General features: G+C 48.9%; 2 protein-coding genes across 2 annotated transcripts; one reads left to right on the forward strand and one right to left on the reverse strand.

The window, feature by feature from the left end:
* The first annotated feature begins 3,119 nt into the window (after window positions 1-3,119).
* LOC115404408 (protein SCAF11-like) lies at window positions 3,120-12,028 on the forward strand. Its single transcript, XM_030113723.1, is given in 22 exon segments — window positions 3,120-3,286; window positions 5,807-5,853; window positions 5,946-5,987; window positions 5,990-6,013; window positions 6,016-6,086; window positions 6,183-6,260; window positions 6,392-6,471; window positions 6,621-6,700; window positions 6,787-6,824; window positions 6,912-6,982; window positions 7,057-7,182; window positions 7,310-7,366; window positions 7,368-7,408; window positions 7,677-8,356; window positions 8,358-9,149; window positions 9,151-9,538; window positions 9,541-9,876; window positions 10,753-10,840; window positions 10,842-11,076; window positions 11,153-11,326; window positions 11,402-11,521; window positions 11,650-12,028. Coding segments are annotated over 21 exon segments (3,636 nt in total). The 5' UTR covers window positions 3,120-3,286; window positions 5,807-5,834; the 3' UTR covers window positions 11,746-12,028.
* A 1,378-nt stretch (window positions 12,029-13,406) lies between these two features.
* LOC115404412 (sodium-coupled neutral amino acid transporter 2-like) lies at window positions 13,407-23,222 on the reverse strand. The gene is given in 20 exon segments (XM_030113727.1): window positions 13,407-15,218; window positions 15,314-15,411; window positions 15,498-15,642; window positions 15,731-15,855; window positions 15,957-15,958; window positions 16,587-16,658; window positions 16,660-16,683; window positions 16,771-16,850; window positions 16,944-17,108; window positions 17,389-17,447; window positions 17,571-17,653; window positions 18,942-19,022; window positions 19,313-19,358; window positions 19,361-19,401; window positions 19,485-19,527; window positions 19,530-19,555; window positions 21,213-21,328; window positions 21,438-21,519; window positions 21,592-21,722; window positions 22,882-23,222. Coding segments are annotated over 19 exon segments (1,473 nt in total). The 5' UTR covers window positions 21,666-21,722; window positions 22,882-23,222; the 3' UTR covers window positions 13,407-15,107.
* Window positions 23,223-27,796: the final 4,574 nt, after the last annotated feature.

Raw genomic sequence — 27,796 nt, forward strand, 5'->3', positions numbered from 1 at the left:
TATTATAATACCTTGTAGAACTCATTTTGCTGGCTGAAAGAGTATGGAATAATATATCATGTCATTTTGTAGAAGAAAAAAAAAATATTGAAGGTATTCTCTTCCCCTTCCTCTTTCCCGCGCACATCCTCTCTCCTCCCCCCCCCCCCCCCCCCCCCCCCTTCAACACGCACACACACAACACACACGAGTAACATATATCCACTGTAAGCGTTTTGTCATTGTACGGGCACAGTGCGCGTACCAAAATTTTTTTGTATTTGTAAATTGGTTTAAATACATGGAGTTTTTATACAGGTTTTCTCCTGTGTTCTTTGCTTTACGTGCAGGTATGATATTTCTTCACTACTTTTTTCTATCTTAATATAGTGTGGAGTTTTATTGTACTATTTTTTCATTCTTAATACCATGCCACATTCCGGCTCACGTCCTCAGACTGTCCTCTCTACTGTGTTGTGTAACATTTATGACTGCCTGTCGTATTAGCATCTGACCGGGGGCGACCCAACCATCCTCATTTCTGCGGTGTCAGTAGGATGTGTGACTATACATAGATCTAACAGTCTGTTAGAGATTGGCTTTATTTACTTTGGTGACTGTTTATAGTTTTTAAATAAAACACTGAACATTTTGCTTTGGTTTTATACTCCTTTGTTTTTGTTTTGATTTTTTTTTTCCAGCCGGATGGAGACGTAGATGTCTGTTTGTGGCATCTGAACTAAAATAGGTTTGATACTTTCACTCAAGTGCGTGTTTTTCGAGTAAACCTCCTCAAACACAGGAGGAACATGCAAACTGCACACAGAGAAGTCCCCAGGCCTGGATTTATTCCCACTGAGAGAAGACACTCGCCACCACCCCACTGTGCAGGCTGTGTTCCGCCCTCTTGTGGCCACATTTGGTAACTGCATGCAAAGCATTTGTGCTGATTCAAAATGAAACTTGTTTAAAAAAAAAAAAAAATCAGTATGGAGTTACTTTGACTCTCCGGGTGTGACATGAAATTTTATATTTTAAAGATTTGATTTCTATAAATAAAAGATTGCTGATGATCAGAAGCGAAATTTAAAAAAGTCCAAATCGCCTTTGGTTTATTTTGATTTTCCCTTTATATAATCTTTCATTCATTGCGACAAAACTAAATCCGAGTAGGAAAAGGGTTGATTTTTTTTCACTGTTCACACCAAACATGTAACCAGTCAGGTTTATAAATAAGAATGCAAATAGTCCTAAAAGATCCCACAGTCAGACATTTTAAACTTCCCACTGTGTTTTTCTTGTCAGCACTTTCGCCACAGAATCGGCAGTTTTTACTTTTCTTCCTGCATCAATATCCGCAGAAAACTCTCCAACATTCAGCAAAACAGGGGCTTTTGTTGTCTGTTCTAACTCTGGTCTCACTGATTCGATCAACACAATTCAAAAACTCGTGAAGTTGTTTTGAATCCGCAGTTTCGACACGAGCGGGGCTTCCTTTTCCTGTTTCGTCATTCCAAATCCGTCACGTGACGGACGAGTTCGCCTCGACTTCCGGTTGAGAGAGACCGTAAACAGACGCACGGTGTCGCTGTGGTGCTTATCATGACCAGAGGGAATAAAGGCAGATGTTGGTTTGTTTGGATAATGTCTTCAGAACTTTGAGCGAGCCTGCAGAATAAAGTCGAGTTTGTACAGTGTGACACTTTAGTTGAAGGAAAATATTAATTCATCTCATTACATTTCTTGCAAAGTTTTCTATCCACAAATTTCAATTCGAAAAAAAAAAACCCCAAAGGAATTGGAAATGTAATTTTAATCAGCATCTGTTGCTGAAAAAAACTATCAAAACTCGGAATCTGTGTTCTCATTTTAGTGTCTTTTATTTATTTACATTTTTGCTCGTGCCCCTTGCATGTTTTTGTTTTGTTTATGTTAATTTGTCCTTTAATTTGATGTTAAAGTCATATTCATCCCCTTGTTGTTTGCTTAATTAAAGAACTACTTCATCAGGCTTTTCATCAATCAATAGATTTTACTTATTTTATTACTTTGTTTATCTGTTTTTTTCCTTTTTTGTCTTTCCTAATCTCGATTGTTTAAGAAAAAAAGTCATGATTGTTTTACCTGTTTTTCCACAAAACAGTTCCAAAAATTTTATACAGCACCATATTATATATATAGGTTATTTATATAATTTACAGTTTAATGTAGCTGCTTCATTTTTAACAAACAAACACAAATATGCAAAAAGACTTGTAATCACGACTGGCAATCAAAATTGAAACAATGATTGCTCATAATCAGTTGTTTCCCACACCTCCAAAACAAAAATAAAAATTAATCAATCGGCAAATAATTGAGATGGAGAACAAAAAAGACACACACAACAAACAAAAATCAACAATTTCCTTCATCAATTCGATTTGAATATTTAACATAGTGAATAAAATTCATCTGTATTCTCTCAAGGGTCTGCTGTTTAGCCTTCAGGGTGCTTTGCGTGTGGCAATGCAGGAAAAATAAAATATTCTCTGAAGAGGTTAAACACATTTTAAATCCCAGATTTTTCTTGCTGGGGTTAATCACACTTACGGACCTCAAAATAATAATTGCAACAAAATTTGCCAGATTGTTACAGAAATCAACTTATAGACCAACTTCCATGCAATGGTTGAGGAAATTCATCTTGTTGAGTGTGTTTATTTTAGTTCCAGGTAAAGTACTGTGGGTTGCCTTGTATCTGAATGGTGCTATTGAAATAAACTTGTCTTACTTCTCTAAGTTCACAGTGATCGATCATTAATAAAGGTATCTCAACTTTTCCGGTGTAGTAACATGAGACTGGATCATCTCTTCCTGTGTCAGACATGATCTCTGAGAGGAACTTTGACTTTTGGACTCTTGTTTACTCAAAATGGAATTTAGCCTGCTGTATTTTATTGTTTTCACGGGAGAAAGATGTGCACAGCTGGAAGCTGTGACACATTTTATGATGTACTGATGAATAAGCTTGTTAACAGATTACGTTTTCTGCGTTTTTGGCAGTAAAAACCCCTCAATGTGATGTTTTGTGTCCCTGTTCCACCTGTTGCTCCCATGTCTTTGTTAAATCCGCCTGCAGTTCCCGGCGGCGCCGCTGGAGGGCACCAGCTGCTCCAGCTCGCGTCCAGACTGCGAGACATGTGGCGGAGACTTTATGAAAGCTACGCTCTGTTTTCAGCCCCAAACTCTCCCCGCACGGCACTTTTCGTTGTTATTTAGTGGCAGGAGTTCCAGAAACAGACCCGTCGGAGGAAAACCAGCCGCGGTGAGTGACGCCTTCTCGATGCTAACTCAGCTAGCCGCTAGCTGTTAGCGACGTAAGCAGGTGCTGTTGTTAGCTTCCAGCTAAGTGCGAGCTAACTTGTGACCTTCAGTGCAATCTTCGCGGATCACATTTCGTCAAAATGTAGTCTCTTTTTAGCCGCGTTCACAGTCGTGCTGACAACGGGCAGCTAAGCCGCGGCGGTAGCCGTGTTGTTAGCTGTCCTGCTAACCAATAACAACCATGTCATGAGCGTCGTGTTGGCACTGGAGGATCAAGTTGGAGCTAATTCTGTCTCTCGGCAGGCCGAGCTGGAGAGAAACAGCAGCCAGCTTTCACAAGAGTTCACTCAGTCGTCATCTCACTCCTCTGTAATGCAGACGAGGGTCTGCGGGCTATGTTGTGCGCTCACTAAAATGATTATAGCCCTATTAGCATTCTGGTAGCTGGTGTCCAATGACTAAATGATCGTGAGGGAAAGTGAGAGTTGGATCGAATGACCTGATCAGATTGTTTGCAAATGAGTCAGGGTCCGACTGACACTGTCTCAAATAGGTACGTGTTTAGGATCAGTTGAGAGAAACTTTCTCTTTGCCACAGAAGCAGGAAGTTATGTTTTTTGAATCAGACTTGTTCCCTGTGGAAATCAAAGATCAAACTCTTCTCCAGTCTCAAACCAAATCTGAAAATCATATAAAAGATTAAACACTTTCACAAGAACTTCAAAATCAGTCCTGTAACAGTGATTTCATTGATTTATGCACAGCTGCAAACATATGTTGAATGGGTGTCTTCATGTTTTAGCTCTTTTTCAGGGGCAACATTCCTAATTAGGCTTTTTTACAAGCTTAATGATGACTCCTTCATTAAAATGAGGTGTGCTGAAGCATGGAGAAGTTTAAAACATGTGGGACGCTGGCCCTCGGGGTCACAGTTTGACAGACTTTTCTATTCTGGGGCCAAAGATCAAACTTTCCCTCAGCCACAAATCAGATCTGAAAATAACTTGAAAGTAAAATGCACTTTCACCTGAAAGTTTGCACTGATTTGTTTGATTCATGCACATCTGCACCACATATTGCGCATGTGTGGAACTGGTGTCCCGCATGATTTAGGTGCTCAGCACCTGCTTGCAGTGGTAAATGGATTTCATTTATGTGGCGTATTTCAACCGCTTGAGCACCCATGCACTCACCAATGGAGGCAGCTGCCAGCCTGCAATTGAGGGCTTCCTTATTCTATCTTCATCTTTAGATTGAGCTGCTGAAGCAGGAAGATGTATAAAACCTGCAGGGCGCTGTCCCTTGACACTTTTTACATATTGCAAAGTTATCTTGACTTCCACTGAACTTCGGTAAATTGTGCTCCCGTCCCCTGTGCGTTCCCGCTCGACATGTCAGGATGTTTGACTGTTGAAATGAAACCCATCTGCCTTAGATTGTGTTGACAAGTGGTATTGCAATCCCAGACACCATCACGACTCATCCCGCAGAGGCGGCGGAACGCATCGATTTCTCTGCGCGTCTCCGACAGATGATTGTCGTCAGGTCTCCGCGATGATCCGCTCATCACGGCAGGAGCTGTGAGAACACGTTAAACTCCCCTGAGCTGGAATTGGAGATCCTTTCCTGTCTGGATTGAGTGGTACAGAACGGGGACGATCCCAGTGGCACCTCGCTGACAGCTGTGAAGAGTAGCAGCAGTCCGCTGGGTCCAGTTGTTTCAGCTTGTTAGTTGATAACATTGACAGTATTTTCACAACAGGCTGCCAGCTGTAACTTTATGTCATGAAATCTTCCAGGATCTCAGTGACTCTTTTTGTGCAACTGGGTGAACATGCAAACTCTTCACGGAAACGCTCCCCAAGCCCGATCACTGATCATTATTTTTGTGTTGTTGTGGATCATTGAGTATGCCTATCTGATGCCTGCCTACCGAGTCCCTGTTGACACAGCATTTTATTCTAATGAAAACCTTTAGCTTTGTGTTTTCGGTCTTCATTTACATGACAACGATGTTCAGGGACATTGAAAACACAACTTTAAATGTGTCACAAGCACATTATTTCCCTCAGACAGAGACGTGGTGTCAGGCTGGTTGTGCACACCTCTTGACGCGCTGGTGTTTCACATGCTGCAGGCGACCGGTTTCACTTTCTGCTTGAAATATTTCCACGTCGCAGATCGATGCTGCGGAGATGTGACATGATTGTTTGAAACACGTTGCTCAGGGTGTTGTTAATGTCGGCTGAATTTATTGCAGTTTCATTTGATAAATTAGCAGAGGAACTCAATTTGATGAGCTGCTTTTTCTTCAGGATTACAGTGTTTCCATCTCAACCATGACAATTTAGCAGCTTTGTGCATTAGGAGGAAAAACAAAAACTGATGTAACTGGTTAGTATTTTTTTTTATGCAAATTATTGATATTTAGGTAGATGTCTGCTTGTGGGGCTTCAGCAATTGATCAGCTGTGGTGTTATTTATTCCATCAGAAGCGTGATTTTCCTGCTGTGTGTTGCAGTGGTGATCGGGACAGCACGGGGCCAGACATGACCGGAGCCGGAAGCGGTGAGTTGTTCTTGTTTGCCTTTCCTAGCGCAGGACGACGCGTCCCGCCTCACTGTTGGAGTCATAAACGAGTGTTTCTCTCCCGGCTGCAGGCGGTCAGGGCCTGCCTGAAGGGCCCGACGCCGAGGAGGCGGAGGGTGTCCCATCTGCCTCGGCGTCCTCGAGGCGAGCTCGCCATGCCCGACAGCTGCTGCCACGTCTTCTGCCTCCGATGCCTCCTCACGTGGGCCGAGGTGACGCTCCGAGACGCTCTGTAGTTACAGTCTGATGTGAGTTGAAGTGATTGGTAGGGTTTTGGTGCTGATGCCGTCTTTGTTTGGGACCTGCAGATGGCTGCTTCCTGTCCGGTGGACCGACGGCCCTTCAGTAAGGTCTACAGGTGGGACGGGAATCTCAGCTGTGTGCAGGTAAGGGGGAAGCTTTAAAGATGTGCTGTCTGAGTCAGTCATTATACTCAGATTGAGCGTCCACTGTGGCAAACATGACGTCCAGCATCGTATGAACTCCGTCCGGAGGTAACGTTTGACGCTGTTTTCAGGTTCCTGTGAGGAAGCGTCCTGCTCTGGCCGACGCCGAGACCTGCTGCTGTAGAAACCCTGAACACAAAGTCTGTCTGAAGTGAGTGTCCAGATCAAAGCTTATTAACGCTGAATCCACTCGTATGAGGAAGTTAAAAAGAAATCATTTTAGTTTCAGAAAAGTTGCATTTTTGTCTCCGTGCACTGTTGTGGTGTAAATGGGGCCTGAGCAGGTTGTCGTGTTTTTAGGAGCAAGCCGACAAGAAGATTGAGGCGGCAGAAGGTGGAGAGGACGGCGGACTCCAAAACAAAAGGGCTCGTGAGGAAATGTGCGTTCAAACCTCCTCGTCTCCACGTTTCATCTCCGGCTAAACATTTTGTTCGTCAGATCTCACGTGTTCTTTTTGCTTCCCAGGCAATGATGAAGATCCTTCTTCACTGAGCCGAAAAAAGGTTTATCTTTATTTCATTCCGTGCGTCTTTTAAGCTTTTATGCCGCTGGCAACTTTCTCATTGACTGAATTTGTTTTTTACATGAAGGTGAGAGGAACAGAGTGCCGCGCCTGGTCTCCGCCTCCTTGCGTCTCATTAATCACGTCAGCGCAGGACGTGTAAGTAGCGGTCGGCGTGAAAACCACGGAAGCTTGTTGCCGTCGTTGACGCTCGTTCTGCCGTCGTCCCGCAGAGCGGATCCCGTCTGGCTGGCAGAGGACGTACAGTACGACACTGGATTCAAGCAGTGCAAACCTCAGGCTCAACGCTGTCCGTGGATCTCTCCCGCTGCTCCCATCCCCGCCAGCAGCACCTCCAGGTACTCCAGTCTTCCTTCTGCAGCCTCTCTGCACACCGTGCATCTCATTTGTGGCCATTCCAGCTCATCGTGTGCCTCCTCGGAGTCGCTCTGTTGACGGTTCTTGTGCCACTTTGCTGGTTTACAGGCAGAGCTTCTATGGAACTAGTTGGAACCACAGTCCGTTTCCATTTGGACTCATCTCACCCATTTACCCCCAGCCCATCGTTTGGCCCCAGCCATTTCGGTGAGTCGCCTTCTGTATGGGCTGCCTTGTGGGTCTTTACCACTCCAGTGTTATGAGTGAGTGAATCTGCGGAGCACCAGAGCTACTGGCCTTCAGCAAGGTTCAGTATTTTAAAAGTAATTCTTGAGTAGTGGACTGAGACCTGATTGATTCTGGTAACATCTTTATTCTGAATGCTAATACTCTGACTCAGTTTAAAGCCTGAGACTTTCGTTTGTGGTGGGCGATTCCCCGACAGCATTTACAGCCTCCCGTTTGTGCCCCGCAGTGTTTGAGGGCGTCGTCTGCGCCATCACGTGTCCCAAAGGAGGCGACAAGCGAGGAGGCAGAGGTTCAGCCTCCAAAGCGCCCACCAAAGAAGCCGAGTCCCGGCCCTCCAGGCGGTCCGTGCGTAACAAAAGCCAGGAAGAGACTCCGGCGTCCGACGCCACCTCGCCGCCGCCGCCGCAGTCCAGCGTGTCTGATTCCGACTCGTCCACCGGTCAGTCTGCTCAGCCCGGCAAGGCCTCTCAGGTACCCGCCAAGAGGAAGGGCAAACGGGTCACAAACCGCAAGGCCAGCGGCAAACGGAAAGCTCCAGCAAGGAAAAAACCCTCTCCTGTTAGCAATCACTCAGCAAGTGAAGAGGAGGAGGAGGAGGAAGAGGCTGATAAAAGTGACTGCAAGGAGGAAGATGGAGATCAGCAGGAGAACGACCTGGATATCAGCGAGCAGCAGCAGTCTGACGCTGAAGACAGCGTCGGAGGTGAGAACAGCTCCGGCGATGAGCGAGAGGGCTCGGCGCCGGCGAGCAGCGTGGCGCCGGACGTTGACGACACTCAGGAACAGTCTGATGAAGACAAGCAGGAAGAGAAACCCGACGACGACGGCGTCTCCTCTCAGTCGGGCTCTCCTCCGAGCCCAGCCTCCTCCTTTGAGGTTCTCCACAGTCCGAGTGAAGAAGAGGAGGAGAAGGAGGAGGAGCCTCCCAGTCCGGCGCCCTGAAGAGGACTCCGAGAACCAGACCTCCATGAGCCCCGCGGCTCCCGAAGAGCCGGCGTCCGCGCAGTGCGACGACCAGGACGCCAACATGGACATTAGTGACGATTCGCAAGAAGCCCACGTGACCGAATCGCCGAAAGAAGACATGGCTGAGCCGGGCGAGAACTCGCCGCAGGCGGGCTCGTCTGAGGAAAACGTTGCAGAAGCAGAGTCGAAAGAATCGGAGGCTCCCGGCGCTAAAATGTCAGAAACGGAGGAGCATCCAGAAGTGGACGGATCAGGGGAAAAGGCCAAGGACGACGACTCAACCAAGGACGACACAAGCATCGTCCCCATGGACTGTAGTTCTCCGCCGAGCGAGCAAGAGGACAATCCTGTTTCGGAAACGCCAAGTGAGAGCGCTCCTGCTCCTCCTGCTGCTGCCGAGCCTCCTGCCACCGCCTCTGAGAGCCAGGCCGCCAAGGAGGAGAGCGCCAAGGGAGAGAGCGCCAAGGACCAGCGTAGCCGAGAAAGAAGCCAAGAGAGGAAGAACGGGAAGCCGCGGCGCTCTCGCTTCCACTCCCCCACCTCCACCTGGTCGCCTAAGAAGGACTCGAAGCGAGAGCAATCCCGACACTCGCGCTCGCGCTCCAGAGAGCGAGACGGCAGCCCGCCCTCCAGCTGCTCCTCGCGGGCTCGCAGCAGGGAGAGGGAGCGGGACCGAGACGGAGAGCGGGACTATTCCCGGAGAGATCGCAGTCGGGAAAGGAGGCGGCGGCGGTTCCAGGACTCGCTCTCGATCCCGATCCCGCTCGAGGTCAAGATCCCGATCCAGGACCAGGTCGTACCGGCGGGGCCCCAGCCCCGATCGGCCCTCGTCCAGGGAGCACTCTCCTCAGAGGAAGGAGCGATGGGGCGGCTGGAGGTCTGGACCCAGCGGGGGGTCTGGCGGGGAGGGGCGCAGGTATCACGGCGGCGCTGGCCGCTTTGAAAACGGCGCGCCTCCCGAGAGCTCCCCCGACCGCCAGGGCTGGTCAGAGAATCCCGACTGGGTGACGGAAAAGACTCGGGGCGAGCCCGAGGGAAGGAACCGGGACTTCGGGAGCTCACGCTGGGAAGACCACCGCAACAGAGGGGAGCCTCGGGGGCGGGGGGGCCGCGGGGGGTTTGACCACGGGGGGCGGGCGGCGCCGGCAACCGGAGCTTCTTCAGCCAACAGGAGGAAGCGGCCGACAGCCGCTGGCCGCCCCGGAACAACTTCTCAGGTACAGGCAACAATTCAGGGAACGACGCGTACAGCCGCTTCAACGAGAACCGGGGCGGCGGCCGCAGGAAGGAGTCCGACCCGGGCGAGTCCATGCTGGACCGTTCCGGCTGGTCCTCCGCCTCCAGCTGGGCCGTGAGGAGGACGCTGCCCGCCGACGTCCAGGACTACTACTCCAAGAGAGAGCGGGGCGGGGCGGGCAGCTGGAACCGGCAGGAGGAGGAGCAGCCGGCCGCCGCGGCAGGTCAGTGCCCCAGAGCTTTCTTCTTGATCTGACGGTGACCTTTGACCGTTTGTGAACCACGTTCAGCCTCATTCAGCCAGTTTCCAAAGGCTAGCTCATTTATGACAAGGAGCCAAGGATTCGTTTTGGTTTCATGCCTGTAGAAGTATCCCTCACCTCGAGATCTGGGACTTATTCGTTCTAACTGTTCTTGACAGAACTGAGAGGTTCATATGTGACATGTCGGTCAATCTTACTTGTGATTGGACGATCATACTGCGGAAGTCTTGTAATCGTTATTATGAGTGCAGAGTTTGCGTTTCTTTGCTAAACCGCTTCTGAGATCTAGATTCAATGATGACCAGAGAGTGAAGATTCGGTTATGAGGATCTACTTTTAATTTCCTAATTTTTTTTTTTGTTTGTTTTGGTGTCATATATCATGATTTTATTTTGTTGTACCTTTTCACTCGTCTTTGCCCAAACATTGATGAATGAGGGAACACTGAGTTACTGTTTGTTTGTTGATCATCACATGATCGAGCACCTTCCTGTTGGATTCAGTTTGTCTGTTTTGACTGATATAATTATCTCCAGCACCCACCGGTCCAAATGAAATATAGAACCTTGACCTAAGCACACAGATAAGGACATTTTTTCAGCAGACCAATAAAAACCCAACTTCAAATAACTGATGACTCAAATATGAAACCTTATCTTTATATGACGTGAGCCTGTCTTCATCAGAGACACAGCTGTAGACAAAATCATCTGCTGAAAGTGACTTCAAATAATCCACTCTTGGGCTGTTTAAACCTTCTTTGGCAGCAGAAACCTTCGTTGAATCTCCCATGATGCTTTTTTCTTTCTTCATCCGCTCTCTCCTTCGTTGTTCCAGACCCCCCTAAAAGCGAGGCCCCTCCCCTGGTGGTTCCCGGCAACGCTCCGGTGCCCGTCCTGAACGTGATGCCCCCCAGCTCAACGTCTCCACTACCCGCTGCAGGCCCCCCGCGGAGCGCTGCCGGTCAGCCTGCAGCCCGCCGCGCCCTACGCCATGCCCCCTCAGGTCCCCCTGCACCTCCACCCCGCCGTGCCGCTGCTGCAGGTGCCGGCCGTCGGCGCCCAGGGCCTGCCGCCCCCTCCGCCGCCGTCGCCGCCCATGCAGCAGGGCAGCCTGACGGCGGTGACCGCGGCCTCGCAGCCCGATAACCACGCCGCGCAGGTGCGTGAGGACGCGACGGGGTCGGCGTTCGCGGGGTTCGCGTCCGTCAGCCTTCGCTCACCCATCTTTCCTCTAGATGGCGAGCACCATGGTGGCTTATGGGAAACCCGGCCTCCTACCCACGCCAACCAAAGCGATAGTGGCGGCGGTGAGCCAGGGCCCGGCGGCCCCCAGCCAGGCGCTGCCCTCCTCCACCACCCAGCCCAGCCAGCACAGCAAGGCTCAGGCCGACAGCTCCAAAAAGGAGAAGGTAGCTCGAGAAACTCAGCCTAGACCAGACCCCCCCTCTTCACACGGTGGAACAACCGTCATGTCTGTGTTTCAGAAGCAACAGATCCAAGAAAAGGCCATCAACGAGGTGAAGACAGCCATCAAACCGTACTACCAAAAGAAGGAAATCAGCAAGGAGGAGTACAAGGAGATCGTCCGCAAAGCAGTGGAGAAGGTAAGAACGCAACCTGAGCTGCGGCCAGTTTTACTCAAGAGTCTCGCTCGTTTGTGAGGAAGGGGGGGATCAGTCCTGCGGGTCTCGAACCGTCAACCCGGATGTGACGGCTCTTCCTCTCCCCTCAGGTGTGTCACAGTAAGAGCGGCGAGGTGAACTCCGGCAAGGTGGCCAACCTGGTGAAGGCGTACGTGGACAAATACAAACACGCCCGCAAGAAATGAGACCCCGCCCCCCCTCCACCCCCCCCTCCCCAGCTGCCGGGGCGTCTCGCCCTCTCACACACTCAGCTGCTCAAGTGCAATTTCCTCTCGCTGGAATCGGGCCTCCGAGCTGAAAGACAACGGAGAGCCGCAGTTTTGTTTTGTTTTTTTTTTCTTTGTTTCTTTTTGATACTCTACCTTTTATTGACAGATTTTTTCTATAGATTTTCATATTTTGTTAGAAAAGATTGACCCAATCAGAAAATAATTGTAACGCAAGAGCCCTTTATTTTGCATAGATAAACGTGACGGGGGGGGGGGGCCGGTTCATGTTAGCGCAGCGCTCGGCGGGCGTCGGCTGGCGTACTGGAGAGCCTCTCCCAGGGTGCAGGCTGCCGCCGCCGCCACCGTCTACGCCCCATCGGCGGCGTCCTCGATTATGTAAATCAATAAATAATATCTTGAGATGAACGCCTCCGACGTGCGCCCTGCCGAGAGGCGGACACCCGATCGGCGCCATCGTACCCGGGCCCTGGAAGGCCGGTCGGCACGGAGTGTATAAAAGTGAGCGCGGGTCCCGGGGGGGTCGACCAGGCGAGACAGACTCCGCCCCCCTCCCGCCTGCATGTGTAATAAATGTGGATGTGTGAACATGAACTGTGCAAAGTATCCAGAGAGTAGTGAAATAAATTAGCTGCTTCCTATCTGCGTGTGTCGACTTATTGAACGTTTCTGCTGCCGTCACGAAAAAAACACTTTAAACAGGGAGAGTTGACACTCACTCAAAACTTCATGTACTCTCTGTGACCGAGCAGAGTTAAGGAAATACAGCGTTAAGGCCACACGGTGGCGCTGCAGCCATTATTTTCCCCTCTATATGGCTTCATAAAGAGAGAAAGTGTGATGTTGAGACACATTCTCTTTTAAGCATTAAATATTAAAAGATCAGTGAATTAATTTGACATCCAAGCTACTCATTCCTGCACAGGGAGAACATGCAAACTCCACACAACACTCAGACTTGCGGTGAGGCCAAAGTGCCAAACATACGGAACCTGCAAATCCTCTCAAAAGCAGGGGTGTCAAACATAAGGCCCATGGGCCAAAACCGGCCACGAGAAGCTTCAATATTCCGCCAAGTTTCCACGAAAATGGTAAATATTTCAAAGAAAACCTTTGATTTTTTTTTTTTTTTTAACGAGTTGAGGGGTTGTGGACCCAGTACAAAACTAGAGAATGGTCGTAATGTTTGGTTTTGTGAAAATAACAGTTTGATCACTTGTGCTCAACATCACAAAAAGAAATGTGTTGTGAAAATAATTAAAAGTGTTCCCATTTTTCACCCGGTATGGGAAGAAACATTCCCTTTATAGCAATCTGTCTTCTCCATCAACCATGTCTTGGTCAAGTTTTTTCTCATTTCAAAGTGGAACACCTTTTGTGGGCGGGGCCAGCCCTTCACTGCTTCCTGGTTCCCGAGCCAATCAGATGTGAGTTCAAAAGGCTGCCACACAGGTGATTTTACTTCATGTTGGAGAAACTGATCTTTGGTTACCAGGAGGCTGAAATCTGATCTTTTTCGTATTGATTTGTACCTCAGTGTGTGAAGAGGTTTTGGTAGCATTTTCCAAGAGTTGCGTTTTGAGTAAACGTGACATAGAGAGAGCAGCAGTCCAGGAGGGTAGGTTATTTCAGATTTTAATTTGACAATAATTACAGGATATACATAGTGTTTCATTGAAACAAGAGTGTAACACTGGCGGGCAGAAGCCCTCTTTGCTCCTGAGGTCAAGAGGTGGTTGACGTACTCCTCAACCGAACAGAAAGTTTTTGCTGATGCGGGTTTTTGTTCAGGGCGGGGGGACGTTGGGGGGGTGTTGAGTCGAGCCTGGGAGCGTATCGTGTAACAAGAGACTCCCAAGATGATTTCCAGTCTGAACGCAGAAGAACCGCTCAAGCAAAATCAGTGTCACCGATTCACTTACTGAGGATCTTTTTTTTTTCTTCTCATTTGTTATACAGCTCCAAATGCAACGTTGTGAAAAAAAAAAAAACAAAAACAAACAAATCACAAAGCGTATATACACAGTCGAACTCAATAGATATATATGTACATATGTATATATATACATACAATATTATATAAATATAGTAAAATAGATTAAATTACATTGATTTCACGGTCTTCCATAAATAGTTGATGGACAACAATGTGTTAGGTGTTGGAAGCACAGTGCGCCGTCTGACGACAGGCTCTCGGCTCTCGTGTTTGTGAAACAGTTCAAAATGCACAAAACTGCACAACCGTACGTTGGAAACACTCACAGTATTGCGATGCCTTTCTCAGCCCCCCCCCCACCCCCCACTCCTCGTCTGGCTGTCGGTGTTTCAAAGCGCATCTGACTTCTCAGTTTCTTTTTGTTGTTGTAAAGTATCGTATGTTTCCATTTGCAAGTGTAACAGGTTATATTACAACCACTGCATGTGGTCAAATTCAAAGTCTTCTCCCATAAAGAAAAAATGTCAAGTTTCCCCCCCCCTCCGACGGAGGCGGAACCAGGAGGCTCGAAGCAGTAGTGTCGCCGCCGCACACGCGGTACCAATGAGAGATCTTCACTTCAGCAGGTCAGACAAGAGTGAGATACAGTTTGAGGGGGGTGTCCCTGTGCGAGAGCACCCCCCCCCATCCCCACACGCCCAGCGGCGGCTCCCAGTGTCGGCTTTGACAAGGCAGGTTCTGTGGACTGATTCTAGCTGACGCTACGAGCGAGGCCACGCGGCCTCGGAACGAATACTGAGCAGGCGGCGCCGCAGGAACCTCGCCCGTAAACTGACAAATGTGCTAACGGTAAGTGCTTTTTTTCTTTTTCAATATACAAAGATGCTTTACAAATACTTTTGGCAAAGTAATTAAAAAATAACAAAAAAAAAAACGTCGGAAGGAACGGAACTGTTCTCCTCTGAGTCGGGCGCCTCTCGGGAAATTCCCTCGGCAAGATGGAGGAGGTCACGGCCACACTCTGACGCACACGACGATGTACCTGAGCGCACGCCGACCGCACCAGGCACCGAACCAACATTTGTTTTTCAGCTGTACCGTAACTACAAATGATAAAAAAAAAAGCCCATACAGTAGAAACAATCAAAAACGACAATGAAAAAATGTAGAATAAAAAGAGAAAAAAATGTCAAACACCATCATTGTGGTCTATAACAGCATACTGTACAAAGTTTGAATACATTCTCTTGGAATGGCAAGGTCCATTTGCTCGGGAAGTCAAAGTCGAGCATCGAGTGAGTTTCTCTTAGTTCTTCTGTGGGTTTTTGATCTCGAGCCGTCTCCTCTTCCTCCCTCGCTGGATGCAGCAGCAAAGATGGGAGTTTTAGTGTCCATCGCTTTTTTTGTTATTGCTGAATTGGTGAACCCAGTCCACGATGATGAGGCTCATGCAGCCGATCATCACGAGGAAGCCTAACACCAGGAAGGCAGCGGCCTGCGGAGTGGGGTGGGGGAGAACTGCGGTTAGCGTCCGACACCGGCAAACTGGATAAAACTCTACACTGGAGAGATCTGGAAATGTCCGCTTACCCCGAGCTTCTGCATGGACTGCATGGGCTCCTTCTTGACCAGTTTTAAGTAGAAGGCAGACGGCAGGATGAAGATGAGCATAGCAGCAGCGGAGGCACCTATGAGACGCAGGAAATCCAACATAATGGTCATTGAAGTTCGTTCTCCTCTCCATCCAGTGTTTACGTCAGTGGGCGAGACTTACCGATGAAACCGAAGATATCCTTGATGGTCGGGACGAGGATGACCATGGCGTTGGTTCCGGCCAGCAGTCCCACGGTGATGGCGGTGTGGCGGACCCAGCTGAAGTTCTTGGTGGGGCACAGGAGGTGGTTGACCGAGGTGCGGATCTGCAGGGGGAGAGACATGAGGGGGTTAGCCGACGCCGCCGATCGCCCCCGACCCACCCGGACCTCCCCGAATCTCCAGAATACTCACGGGGAAAAGCACGACGGGGACGGTGAGGGTGACGGCGGTCAGCACGGCCAGACGGACGATCAGCAGGAGCACGTCGGACTTGTAGTACCTGGCGTAGGTGTGGAGCAGCTCGGGTCCGACGTGGACTGTGAGACAGGACGACAGAGAGCGTCAAAGGAAGGCTTCAGGGTCCAGCATTACTGACGAAAACACGTGATTTAAACAGAGAATAGGAATTCTGTTCTGCTACTTAGGCTGTATTTAACCATGCTAAACAACCCTCGAGGAAAAACAAGCTTTTAGCTTCACCACATGTACTTTAAGCTAAGCTAGCTAGCTAAGCTATTGAAAACAAGAATGATATCTTAGCAAGCAATACAGTAAGCGAACGTCATATGTAGATAAAAGTGCTATTAGTGCAGACATCTTGTCGTTTAGAGTGTAATTTCACAATTTTCAAGGATAAAGCATGCTGAGCTAGCATTTACGTCAAAGCATGACATTGGCTAATATGAAACATAACATTGTCCAGGCAGCTTGTCTTCATTAAGGCACTTTAGCAATAAGCAGTTGCTTCATTTGAACACTCCTGTACACAGTGGAATGTTCCGGGATCTTTTCTGCACATCCTCTTATGTATTTGTTCTGGATCAACCTCGTGTTTCGAGTTTTGCTCAATAGTTTGCTAATATTTACTTTTTGTTTCATCCAGGGAACTCCTGAGCAACGAGCTGGAATTAATCCTTCTCAGAAATAAGTACCGGTATGTCGTCGAATCACATTTCAGGCAATCAGCCATTGTATTTATAAAATAGTTTCCCCGCTTGCCAGATCCGGTCGGACTGACCTAGTTGAGTCTGGCGCTTTAAATACTCACTTGAAGGTGAGGTATCCGAAGAGAGCAGCCAGCAGGTACATGATGAACATGGCCAGGAAGGACACGTTGGCGACCCTGCATCCTTCTGCGGGAGCGGCTGTTGGAAAGAGTGACGCTTCAGTCAGACTCGAGACAGAAACGGATTCGACGAAAGAAAAAGGTTCTGGCGGCGACGTGTACTCACTCTTTGAGCTCCTCGTACATGGGCAGGATGGCGGGGTGGCACACGAAGGCGAAGGTCAGGATGGGGACGGCGTAGACCGTCTGCAGAACAGAAGGAACAGACGCTTCTGGGTTAACACCCAAACAAATATGACTTCTCTCAAACAAGTTTCTACTTTTGTTCTGCTTCCACACCTGTGAGTTGAAGACAAAATATTGGGCCGGCAGGTGTCGTCGCTGTAGTCCGTGGCGGGTGGTGTTGCTGTCGAGCAAGGAGGCGTTTGAGGATTTGAGCGTTTCGTTCAGAGCGTTCAGCTCATTGGGCAGAGGGCACGGGATCTGGAACTTCTTGATGATCACCTGATTGAACGAGACGGAAGGGAACCGTGTCAGCGCGGCGTCTGAACTAGCTCACCTGTTCCACGATTTAATGTTGTGAAAGAAGCTTTTCAGTTTGCAATACGTCAGTCGACCATATAAAGGGTGAAACAGAACCCTCTGAGGACGAGTTTCTTGTCGTGTAAATATGGGATTAAGGTATTTCACTGAGGAACTGACTGGAATCCCAGTGTGTGTGTGTGTGTGTGTGGTGTGTTGGGGGGAAGAGGAATGAGGAAGCGGAGGGGGGGGTAACACTCACCACGATGAGGAAAAACACCATGCAGAGCAGGGGACAGTCCACTGTGTAACCAAGGTAACCTGGGAAAACACAAGCAGGAGCTATTTTCAGGCTTTTTCCACTGTTGTTGTGACTTCTGTGCTGTGAAGCTTTGAAATATGACTCAATCTGTTTAACCGCCAACACACTAGACGAAGCCTTACCTAAGTTTCTGAGCAGCGAGAGCGGGAGGATGATGACCACCGACACCAGCAGCACCAGGTAGTCTCCGTTAGTGTACCACTCTCTGAAACACAAGAGCGTCACGCGTAAAATCACACCAGCGGGCTGAAGGCGAGGGATAAATCCCCCTTTAATATTGTGAGTACAGCTACTTCACAGGCAGATGCAAACAAAACTAAATAATGTATCTAAATCCAGAGACTAACTCTAAACTCGCGCTCTAAACTCAGCGTCTCATTTGTGTCCACAGGGGCTTTGATCATATATTTGTTGTGAGACATTTGTCCCGAAGTGACTTCCCAGCATGCCGCGTCTGCTGAAAGCCTCCAGACCCAATCAGATCAGACCTCTGAGCTCTGACATGTCTGTGAAGCCCACACACACACCACACACACACACACACACACACACACACACAACACACACACACACACACACACACACACACACACACACACACACTGCAGGATGACTGCACCGCTGGCGCAACAGATTGCAACAATGCGGCACTGAGAAAGAAGCTCGACCGCATCAATTTTTTAGACGGGGAGTGAGGAGCGAGGCGGCGGTGAGCTCATCCAGCGCTCCGTCTCCATGCGGCACCGGCTGCGCCTCGTAAAAGAGCTCTTGAGCGGCGGCTTTAAAGCAGCCAGACTCCCCTCCAACACCTCCTCTGCCACTCCAGCAGGACAAAGACGCCGCTTCACCTTCTCCAACACTTGAAAAACAAACAACGGCGCCATTTTACTTGATGTGCCACTTCACCTCGAGTGGCCGGGCCTGGCGCTCCGGCTTCGTTCGGCTCCTCTGAGCTCCAGTTTTCTACCATTGCTCAGAATCGAGATTCAAACTAGCAGCTCTGCCTCGGTGACAGTCAGACTGAATCATTCCGTCCGCCCACTGCTCCAGAGTCTGCTCCGACTTGTTCACAACCTCCTCCAACATCATTTCATCATGGCGACCGACGTGAAGAACGCGCTGCCTTCGCTCAACTCATTTAGGAGGGTGAGATCTTCAACGAGTCCTGCTTCCGTCGAGAGAAAACGGAGACAGTCTGCTGCTGTTTCAGACCATGAGTATGCCTTTAGGAAGGGTGTGATTTACTGAGACGTAATGGCGGGGTAACACACTCCCTCTACCTATTTTTTTCCTCCGTCTGCTAATTATATTTGCCACAGGGGATGATTACAACGCGTTCAGACTCTCCCCGACAAACGAGTGAAGCTCGGCCCAATTAACTCTAAACCTCGCGCCGCAAACTTTGCTGAATTTTAAGTGAAATGGGAAATGCGGAGCCTTCCAACGTGTCCACACATGCCGGCCCTCTCACGAGACATTCCCCTCCCACTCACTTGTCGCTGGCTCCAGTAAAAGCTTGGATGACGATGGGCAGCTCGTATTTCACGATGTACAGGTAGCTCGACATGGCTGAGGGAAAGAAGAAAATGGAGAGTATTTCAATGTGATGAATGTAGTTCCAGGTTGAGAAAGGAAGAAATTAAAAAAAAAAAAAAAAAAGAGTAAAGGCTCAATATTTGCTGAATGACTCATGTTTTACTGGAAGTTGATCCACAAACACATGCTGGACTCCAGAAGCTAAAATTAGCATTTTTTTTCCCCGTCAAGCTCTCAGTCAGTGTTGAGTTTGATAAAGAAGCACAGAGAAGTCACGGTTATGTAAGCTTTTCCAGAGAAGGGCTCGTGAATTATTCCTCACCTCTCGATGTTCTGCATGGTGATGGAGCAGGAAGCTGCCAGTTTCCCAGGTATCCGAAGGCCTTGTAGCCCAAGTGTTCGTACACCAGCGCACCCTTCGGGGAGGAATCAGAGTCAATAATTCAGATCTTGCGTCCGTAAACGGGCCCGGCGCCGGGCGTGGACGGGGGAACTCACCTCCTTCGTTGGCTGTTTTCAGCAGCAGGTGGACCGAGTAGAGGAGAAGATGGCGACGGCCACCAGGAGGATGCTGCGGAGAGACGGGAGAGATCTTCAGCCCACAGCGGAGAAAACAGCTGAATCATTGATGAACCGCTGAAGTGCTCATCGCAGGCTATTTAATAAAACCGCAGTAAAGAAACACATCGACATTTCACTGCTGTTGAGGTCAGGGCTTTTTCTGGGACTGAAGACGTCCAGAATGACTCGAAGCTCTCAGAAGACTCTTTAATGAGCCAGGAGAAGACGGAAAATTTCACCCGGCTTGGTAAAAAACCTTCATTCTGTTTGCCTAATCAGCAGCATCAGCAGGGCGCTAAAGGACGGCGCCCTCGTCCTGCACAGGCAGCACTGCGTGTTCGGGGTAATAATAGTCCGGGTGAAAATGGATCCCGGACCGTTGGGGACGCGCCCTCGTCCCTCTCGACCCGTGACTCAACCAGTGCAAGTTTTATGACCTTTTGATTAAACTCTGTTTGCTTTACGGTCAGAATTCAAACAAACGGCGGCTGCTTTACAGGAAACACTCCCTGCTTGCGACATCTAGAACCACCCAGCCTTCTGTAATCCCGAGCCGCCTCCCGACGCCCTGATTGGCTAAGTGCTGGTTGTACTGCACGCCGTTTCCATTCACCATCTCCTGCGAGCGTAAGTCATCCCTCAGTGGGATTAGCCGGCCTAAGCCGCCTCTGCCGCCACTCCCTGTGTTTGTACAGTTACACAACGTCATCTGACTACGCTCCACCTAATGCACCATTTACTGTAATCTGTCTCTTTTTTTCTCTCTTTGAAAGCTTCAAATTTCACATTGAGTCTAACACAGGTTTCCTGCATCCTGGGAAAACCTTTGACCCATTAGTCCTGAATCTTACTAACATTCATTATTTTCAGCGAGATGCGATTCGCCGACAGACCAACAGGGGGCAGTAAATTCTTCTTCGCTCCCATTTGTCCCTCCAACGCCAGAGATAAAACTTTCTTTCCACACTTTTTTTTATCGGCTGCAAAATACATAAACCCGGCAAAATCTGAACACCCGGTAATCCTCTCGACCCCCGCTGTAATCTGCCGGTCTCAGGGTCGAGCAGCTGCTGAATCAACACACACACACACACCCACACACACACAACACACACACACCTGGGAAAAAGACTGGTCCAATACAGTCCATCAGGGCCTGCCGACCTTGATGCGACAGACAAACCGCACCTGCCTGCGCTCCTGTGGATTATGAAACGACTGCTTCACTTTGCTTCCTCTTACATAAAACTGCACTCTAATCTAAAGCCAGACTTCGCTCTTCGGGCTGTTGGAATATCTTTATTTATTTATTTATTTTAGATTATTTTGATCTCAGAAATGGGAACATTTTCTAAATTTAGGACAAATCAATAAGAATCAACAGGGATTGCAAAGGTGGGGGCATGTCAGCCTCCCCCCTGTACAGAGAGAGTTTGTTTTGGCAGCATGATGATGCCCCCGGTCCCTGTCTCTGCATGACTAAAGCTGCCAGACTGACCCACACTAAGCGTAATTATACGTTAGTTTCTCCTCAAACGGTTTGATTTAGGCCGGTGAAAGTGCCTTATGGCGTGTCCTGCTGTTTGACCTTTTCGTCAGCCTACATTATTTAAATTGCACCGTCACGGAAAACCGGTACGTGTGTGCACAGGCGGATTAATGCTTACACAAACAGGGCGATGCCAGTGTTGGCCATGGCGTAGGACAGGCCCAGGATCCCGCTGCCCATGATGGCGTTGCCCAGGTTGAAGACGGACATGCCGAAGGAGGCGTTTCCCTGGTGCTGAGGGGGAAAACAAACAGGCACAGATGAGAGACCATGTCTCGGACTGAGGAGTGTGTGTGTGTGAGAGAGAGAGTTTAAAATGAATTCTGTCCTATAAGACACTCACATATTCAGTCTCATACTTCTTCTTGCCCAGGTTGTGTTCAGGGAGGAAGTTCTGGCTCTCTGCTTCCACGTCGTTGTATTGGCTTCAAAGGGAGAAAAAGCTTTTTATTGCTGCTCATTTTGCCATCATGCTGTGATCTTTGGGCGAGCCTCACCTGTCCAGAGGGACCTTCATTCCCTGGTAAACGTACTCGTTGCTGTTGGAGCTGCTGCTGTCCTCGTGGACCATAGCTCAATGGTTTCATCTCAGTTCTGAGGTGCTTTTCACTGGACATTTTTCCAAAATCTGCAGGAAACACAAGCAAAGTCACATCTTTAACCTTCCCATTTATTTATTTCTAGTCATGCGCGTTCACGATGTCCCTTTGAATAATCAATATTACAGTGCGCGGGAGCGCGCCGCAGCCTGAGTGGTGGATGCGTGGTCATGTGACTTCTCCGCTTCGGAGGAGGAGGAGGCATAAAGGAGGGAGGAGGGGGGGGTGACGCACCGGCAAGTGGAAAAATACCAGACCGGCATCACCTCGCGCTGCTGTAGATGCTGAATCCCTAAAAAGCCGCAGTCGGACTTTGCGGCGCAGAATTTGCTCACTTCCACAAAGCATGGCGCAAAAATCACACCTCGAGCTTGGAAACCATGGTTTCCTAAAGCCCGTGGTTGAAGTACAGCTAAGTACAACAAAATCCCAATTTGGAAATCAAAATGTGTCAATCTGGTGGATTTGAGACATTCCCGTCTTGGGTTATGGTTACGCACACGCGGATGCGCGCTGAGGGCCGGTCGGCGCCGCGGCAGATCAGTTTAATGACATTATTTCCAGGACCGGCTCCAGTGGAAACAATGGCACGTGTTGTCCCTTTATGGGCATGGCCCGGCTGCCCATTTTGCGCAGAGCGCGCCGATCTGATTCACACAGCGGTTTATTTATAAAGAGCGCCTTTTCAAATTACGCACAGAGGCGCATTTACATTTATTCCCCTTTCAGACAGTGTGTGTGTGTCTGAGTGTGTGAGAGATCTAAATGAGGCAGTGACAACCAGACACGAGTCCAGCACTGCAGCATTGCTGTGACACTGGTCATTATTTATTTATTTATTTATTTGGACCAGGACTGACCTGGCGGAGAAATAACACCTTAAGGTTTCCATTAAAGAGCGAGAATTCTGCTTTCAGACAGGAAATCTAACATTTCATGAAGGCAGGAAGTTGGCTTTAATTCAAACTGATGCAATGTCTTATCACGCGCGCCTATAACGACTAAATGGAAATAAATTAATTAGAAATGTCTGAGGATGGAGATTGAGTTGTTACGCGCAAAAAAACGCACCCGAATAGCGTTAAATCGTGACAAGCAGAGCCTGCTCTGATTCTCAGACGGTGCCACCTCCACCCGGTAATTTTCCTCAGACACAGTGGGGAAACGAGGAGATGCCGGCTGACTTACCTTTTGAAGATGTGGCAGGAACGCCTTTAAAATCCTTTTTCTGCGTAAAAGTCAGAAACTCTCCGGACGATTTCTTCACAAAAACCAGCTGATCCTTGAGGATATTTCAGTTATATCTAATTTTTTTTCTTTAAAAAAAATGAATGGAAATGAAAGGATCGACCGGCTTGAGAGCAGAGAGGTTTGGGTTGAAAACCAGTTCAAGTAGCAAATGAAAATAGAAAGAGAATCAAACGTAAAAAAATCAAAAAGAAATTGGATTTATTTACGAATTGAAGCAAATTCCCAGAGATGCGATGCGCTCGATGAGAAGACCCTGTTCTGTGAGAGGAGGGGTGGGGACTCGGTCTTTATAGAGATGAGCATTGCATCAGCTCGAGTCGGAGGGAGGGAGGAGAGAGGAGGGGGGGTGAAGAGGAGGAGGAGGAGGAGGAGGAGGAGGAGGAGGCGGAGCAGCGAGAGGAGGGGTGGAGACTCTTTACGCACGGCCGTGACGCGGTTTGTGTACAAACAGAACAGGCTGACCTACAGACTGAAGCCTGGAAAATCACACACGCACACGCACACACACACACACACACTCCTCAACCTGTTTCCACTGCTGAAGAAAGAAAAACCAGAATTTCATCACAACACACGACTCTTTAAACTGACATAAAGCAGAATGTGATCACTGAAATGTTGCAGAAATATCACAAGACTGCTGAACATGTGCCGTTATACTTGGATGTGCAGTCTGCATGTTGTCCCTGTGCGTGCGTGGGTCACTCTGCTTTCCCCACACGGAACAAAAACATGTGTTTTGGGTGATTTGGCGACTCTGAATTGCTCATGACGATAAGTGTCTGTCCTGGTGATCTGTCCAGGGCGTAACGCTGCCGTCACCCCGGGGCGGCAAGAAAATGGAGGGATGGTGGTGATAACTGCAGAGTAATGACAGTGACTGGAGGAGTAATGTGTGTGTGTACTCTAACCACCGGCCTGCGTGCTTATCTATGGGATGTATAATTTACAGGCTGACGGACGGCGCTGTTTCCATCCCAGCCAGGAATAATAACGACCTGGAAACTCGATCCGTGGAAGGCTTTACTCTCTCTCTCACACACACACACACACCCGGAGTCGTACACCTGACCCGGGGGAGAGAGCCAGCAGGATGAGGATCAGGATGACCGCCGTCACATGACGCCGTGGGGTAATCTCCTCTGGACAGGGAGGTCCGCTTTGAAGCTCGTCTCCGGCCCTGATCGGGGCCGACACGCGTCTGAGCCGCTCTGCGGAGAGCTCCGTCAGGTGGTGTTAGAGTCCGTCAGGGGAGGGCGGAGGTCGGCGGGGCACAGGAGGGGAGCTTCACTAACTCCATGACAGTAAAAGTCTTTTTATTGTTTCATCTTGCCACCGAGCAGAGCTCCTGTTGATCATTATCATCATCTCTTCCTACCTGCTTTACATGCTTTTCCCACCATGATTATTACTTTCATTTCTACGCAGCGACTCACCCACCAGATGCCTTTCACTCTGACTTACTACACCCTGCATTGTGCTGCCAGCTGCTGAACAGACTGAACAGAAACCTTATTCAACTATCACAACAAAAGCTGCGAGCGTTACTCCTCTGTGTGTGTGTGTGTGTGTGTGTGTGTGTGTGTGTGTGTGTGTGTGTGTGTGTGTGTGTGTCTGTGTGTGTGTGCAGGATTTGCTCCACTTGGCTCTTCCTTTCTCTGAACTTGACTTCTTCATTATTATTCCTTCTCATTATGTACACGTTGCGTTAGAACTGCTTTTTCCTCCGGCCACTGCCGGTTGAATCTAGCAGAAGCTGATTTATCACGCTGCCTCTTCTCACTCTGTGCTCACAGCAGCACGTTTACGACCGCTGCACTTCTATTGATCTAACTCTATCTCTGAAGTTAGCTGCTCCCATTATTACCCCCCCTTTTATACCTTTACCACTGTGCCACCGCGATAAAACCAAGAGATACTATTATTACTATACGGTTATGACTGATATTACTACTTTACTGCCTCCTATTCCTACTACAATGGCGTTTGCGCTAAAACTCATTCAGTCCTTTAGAAAACTCGAACATCTTGTCAGACGGCATGTTGCTGCTTCTAGAACTACCTCCTCTTCTTTCATCCATTGTTAAACCGCTCGCTGACGCTACAGACTATTCTTGTGGTTTCTTGTCGGTGTGATTCTGCTGGTTGTAACTTTAAGGCCTGTATGAGTTTTTCGTCCAGGACTTGGTTTAGTCGTGGTAAACTGGAGTCGAGCTCGTACGTCACCGATCACCCCGAACGCACCATCCCGGTGTCTGATTACTGCAGACTCGGTCATTCAGGGACGTGAGAACAGAGAGCCTCTGCAATCGGAATACATAAACAGTACTGAAGCCAAGTTTGGTGGGAAGTCAGAGTAAAGGATCTGCCCCGGTCGGAGGTGAAATATCAGCGCCCTGCTCATAAAGAGATCTTTCTTCCTGGACACATTATGCAATGTCATTATGTCTTTACACAAAGCGTCTGTGGACTGGCTCTGGCTCGGGCTTTTGTGATCTTGTGACTCGGGCTCCAGTTACACACCTGTTAGGAGGAACAAGCAGAGTTGTGAAACGTAAGGTGTAACAATGCCTTCGATCCCCGATTGGTGTTCTATTTTGAGTCTTGTCAGCTGTGGAAAAATTCACTTTTGAGTGTTAATTTACTGTCTTCAAACAAACAAAAAAAAACACACAGGTGTGATGGATGGAAGTGTCTTCCTCAGGAGTTGAGCTCTACATGTAAAGGAATGAGAACAAGTACATACCTAAACACACACTCACACACACTGTCAGAGAGACATTTGTCACTCTCGCTTGCTGTTAGTGGCTCCATCTCACATGCATGTACACACACACACACACACACACACACACACACGCAGACAGAGGTTCTCGCCGCGATCCTCGCTGCATTCCTCGCTCACACATGAGCAGATCTGTGTGTGGCGTTCTGTGTGCGAGCCTTTGTTTTGGGCTTTAGCTCGACCCAGCAGATCTAAGGCGGATCAGGAAAGTGGAGCGGGGGCAAGGGGTGCAGCGCGAGGACGGTACACACACACACATACACACACGCACTCTCACACACACGCAAAATAAAACCGCGCTTTTGTTAAGGAGGTGGCGACGTTCAGGCGAGCAGGTTTTATGGATAAGGAAAGTTTAGATCACTTTTCTGCTGTAAGTAAAGCTGTAGAAGGTGGAGGAACTGCAAGTTGTGCAGCATTAATCCGCCGTTCAAACCATGCGAGGTTCCCAGCCTTCACTCGGAGCAGGCTTCGGTGTCTTGACCTTTCAGGGTGAGATCGGGGTCAAACCACCGACCGAGGGATTGGTGAAAAACCATCTAGCCTGGGACCCCATTAACACGACGCTTCAAGTGAAAATGCGTCATTTTTGCTGCAGAAAAGTTTTGCTTTTATTTTGAAAAGGGTGTAGTTGGCACGTCGGGCCACTAGTGGCCGCTGTTGGTCGTTACAGTGATGAAGCTACACACACAAAAAAGTTTGTACATCCAAAACGCAACAGGAGTTTAGCCATTTAACTTGAAACCGTCTCCGTGGTGTTTCCATCATACGATGACTCAGCAGAGTTCAGAAAACCTCGGTAAACAACGTCAAATCTACGATCTGAATCTCACTGGCTGCAGATTTCATCTGCTGGTGAAGCCAGCAGTGCCGTCCTGGTGACTTACCTGGGTGTGTGTGTGTGTGTGTGTGTATACACATGACACACAGCTCAATGCAGATTCAATAGGAATTTTATGTGCACACCTTTTCTCCTCACAGGCGGGTTGTGTTTCTGAAAGCAGTGGGGTTTGCTGCTGATGACAGGGCGTGAACATGTGGCTTCCTGCAGAAAAACCCTCAACGGAAACCAGCAAGAAATGATTCTTTCATTAGAAACAAAGCGAGGGGGGAAACTCTGTCATGGAATCAGAAGAAGACACTGCTTTGTTTTGGGTTTTTTTGGACAAAAATATTAAAGAAAAGTAGCTGTTAGCAGCGATTTGGCTATGCATTTGGTGCATTGTGATCAAACTCCTCCATCTCCTCACAGGGAATTAAATACGTTCCCCTTCCTGCTGTTGTGGCTTCTTTAAATATCGATCGGCCGTCTCCTATCGCCTCGCGGCGTCGGCTGCAGCGCCGTCCCGCCTTCCTGAAGCGGACGTTTCAGCCGTCACAACAGGAACTGCGGCGAGGTGTTTGAGGTCCGGCCTGTCGGACAGGTTTGTTGTGGTTCCTGAACGCACCGGGGCGTTTTCTCTTCTGCCTCTGCACACCTAACGCGACGTCACAAGCCCCGCCTTCAAATTTGTGCCACCTTAATGTGGTTTAATTATCTTGGTAGTTCCGAGAGCATCTTTTGCGTGTCCTTGATGTGTTTTTGCTGTCATTAGTGTCTCTTTGTCACGCCGGCCGTGACCTCCACCTGCGGCGGCTGCACCCACTCACCCCGGAGTTAATCGCCTCCGGGCAGCCGTCCATTTTCTTTATGTAAGTCAACAGTCCTCGGCTCTCAGCTCACATTCGGCCATGCCAGTCTCCCACCAAGCCCCCCTCCCGCGCCCGGCCTGTATCACTAACGCCGGGGCGCCCCCCCACCCCGCCCCTCCACCCCCCCATAATGCACCTATTAACTTTTCATTTTCCCTCACTTGGGTTTGGGGATTTTCTTGCTCCTTCAACCCGACTCACCTCATCCCCGCTGCGAGTCTTCTTGGAAAACTTTAACCTCTTTGGAGGATTTTCATTACAATATAAATCGATGCTTTTTTTTTTGTGGTCGTTCACAAAGCGGAGGTCTCATGATGGGGGGGGGGGGTCATCGGGTTTTACCCTCCTGTGTGCGAACGCGGAGATCTGCCGGGA

The sequence above is a fragment of the Salarias fasciatus genome, chromosome 17 (assembly GCF_902148845.1).
Source record: "Salarias fasciatus chromosome 17, fSalaFa1.1, whole genome shotgun sequence".
Lineage (NCBI taxonomy): Eukaryota > Metazoa > Chordata > Actinopteri > Blenniiformes > Blenniidae > Salarias > Salarias fasciatus.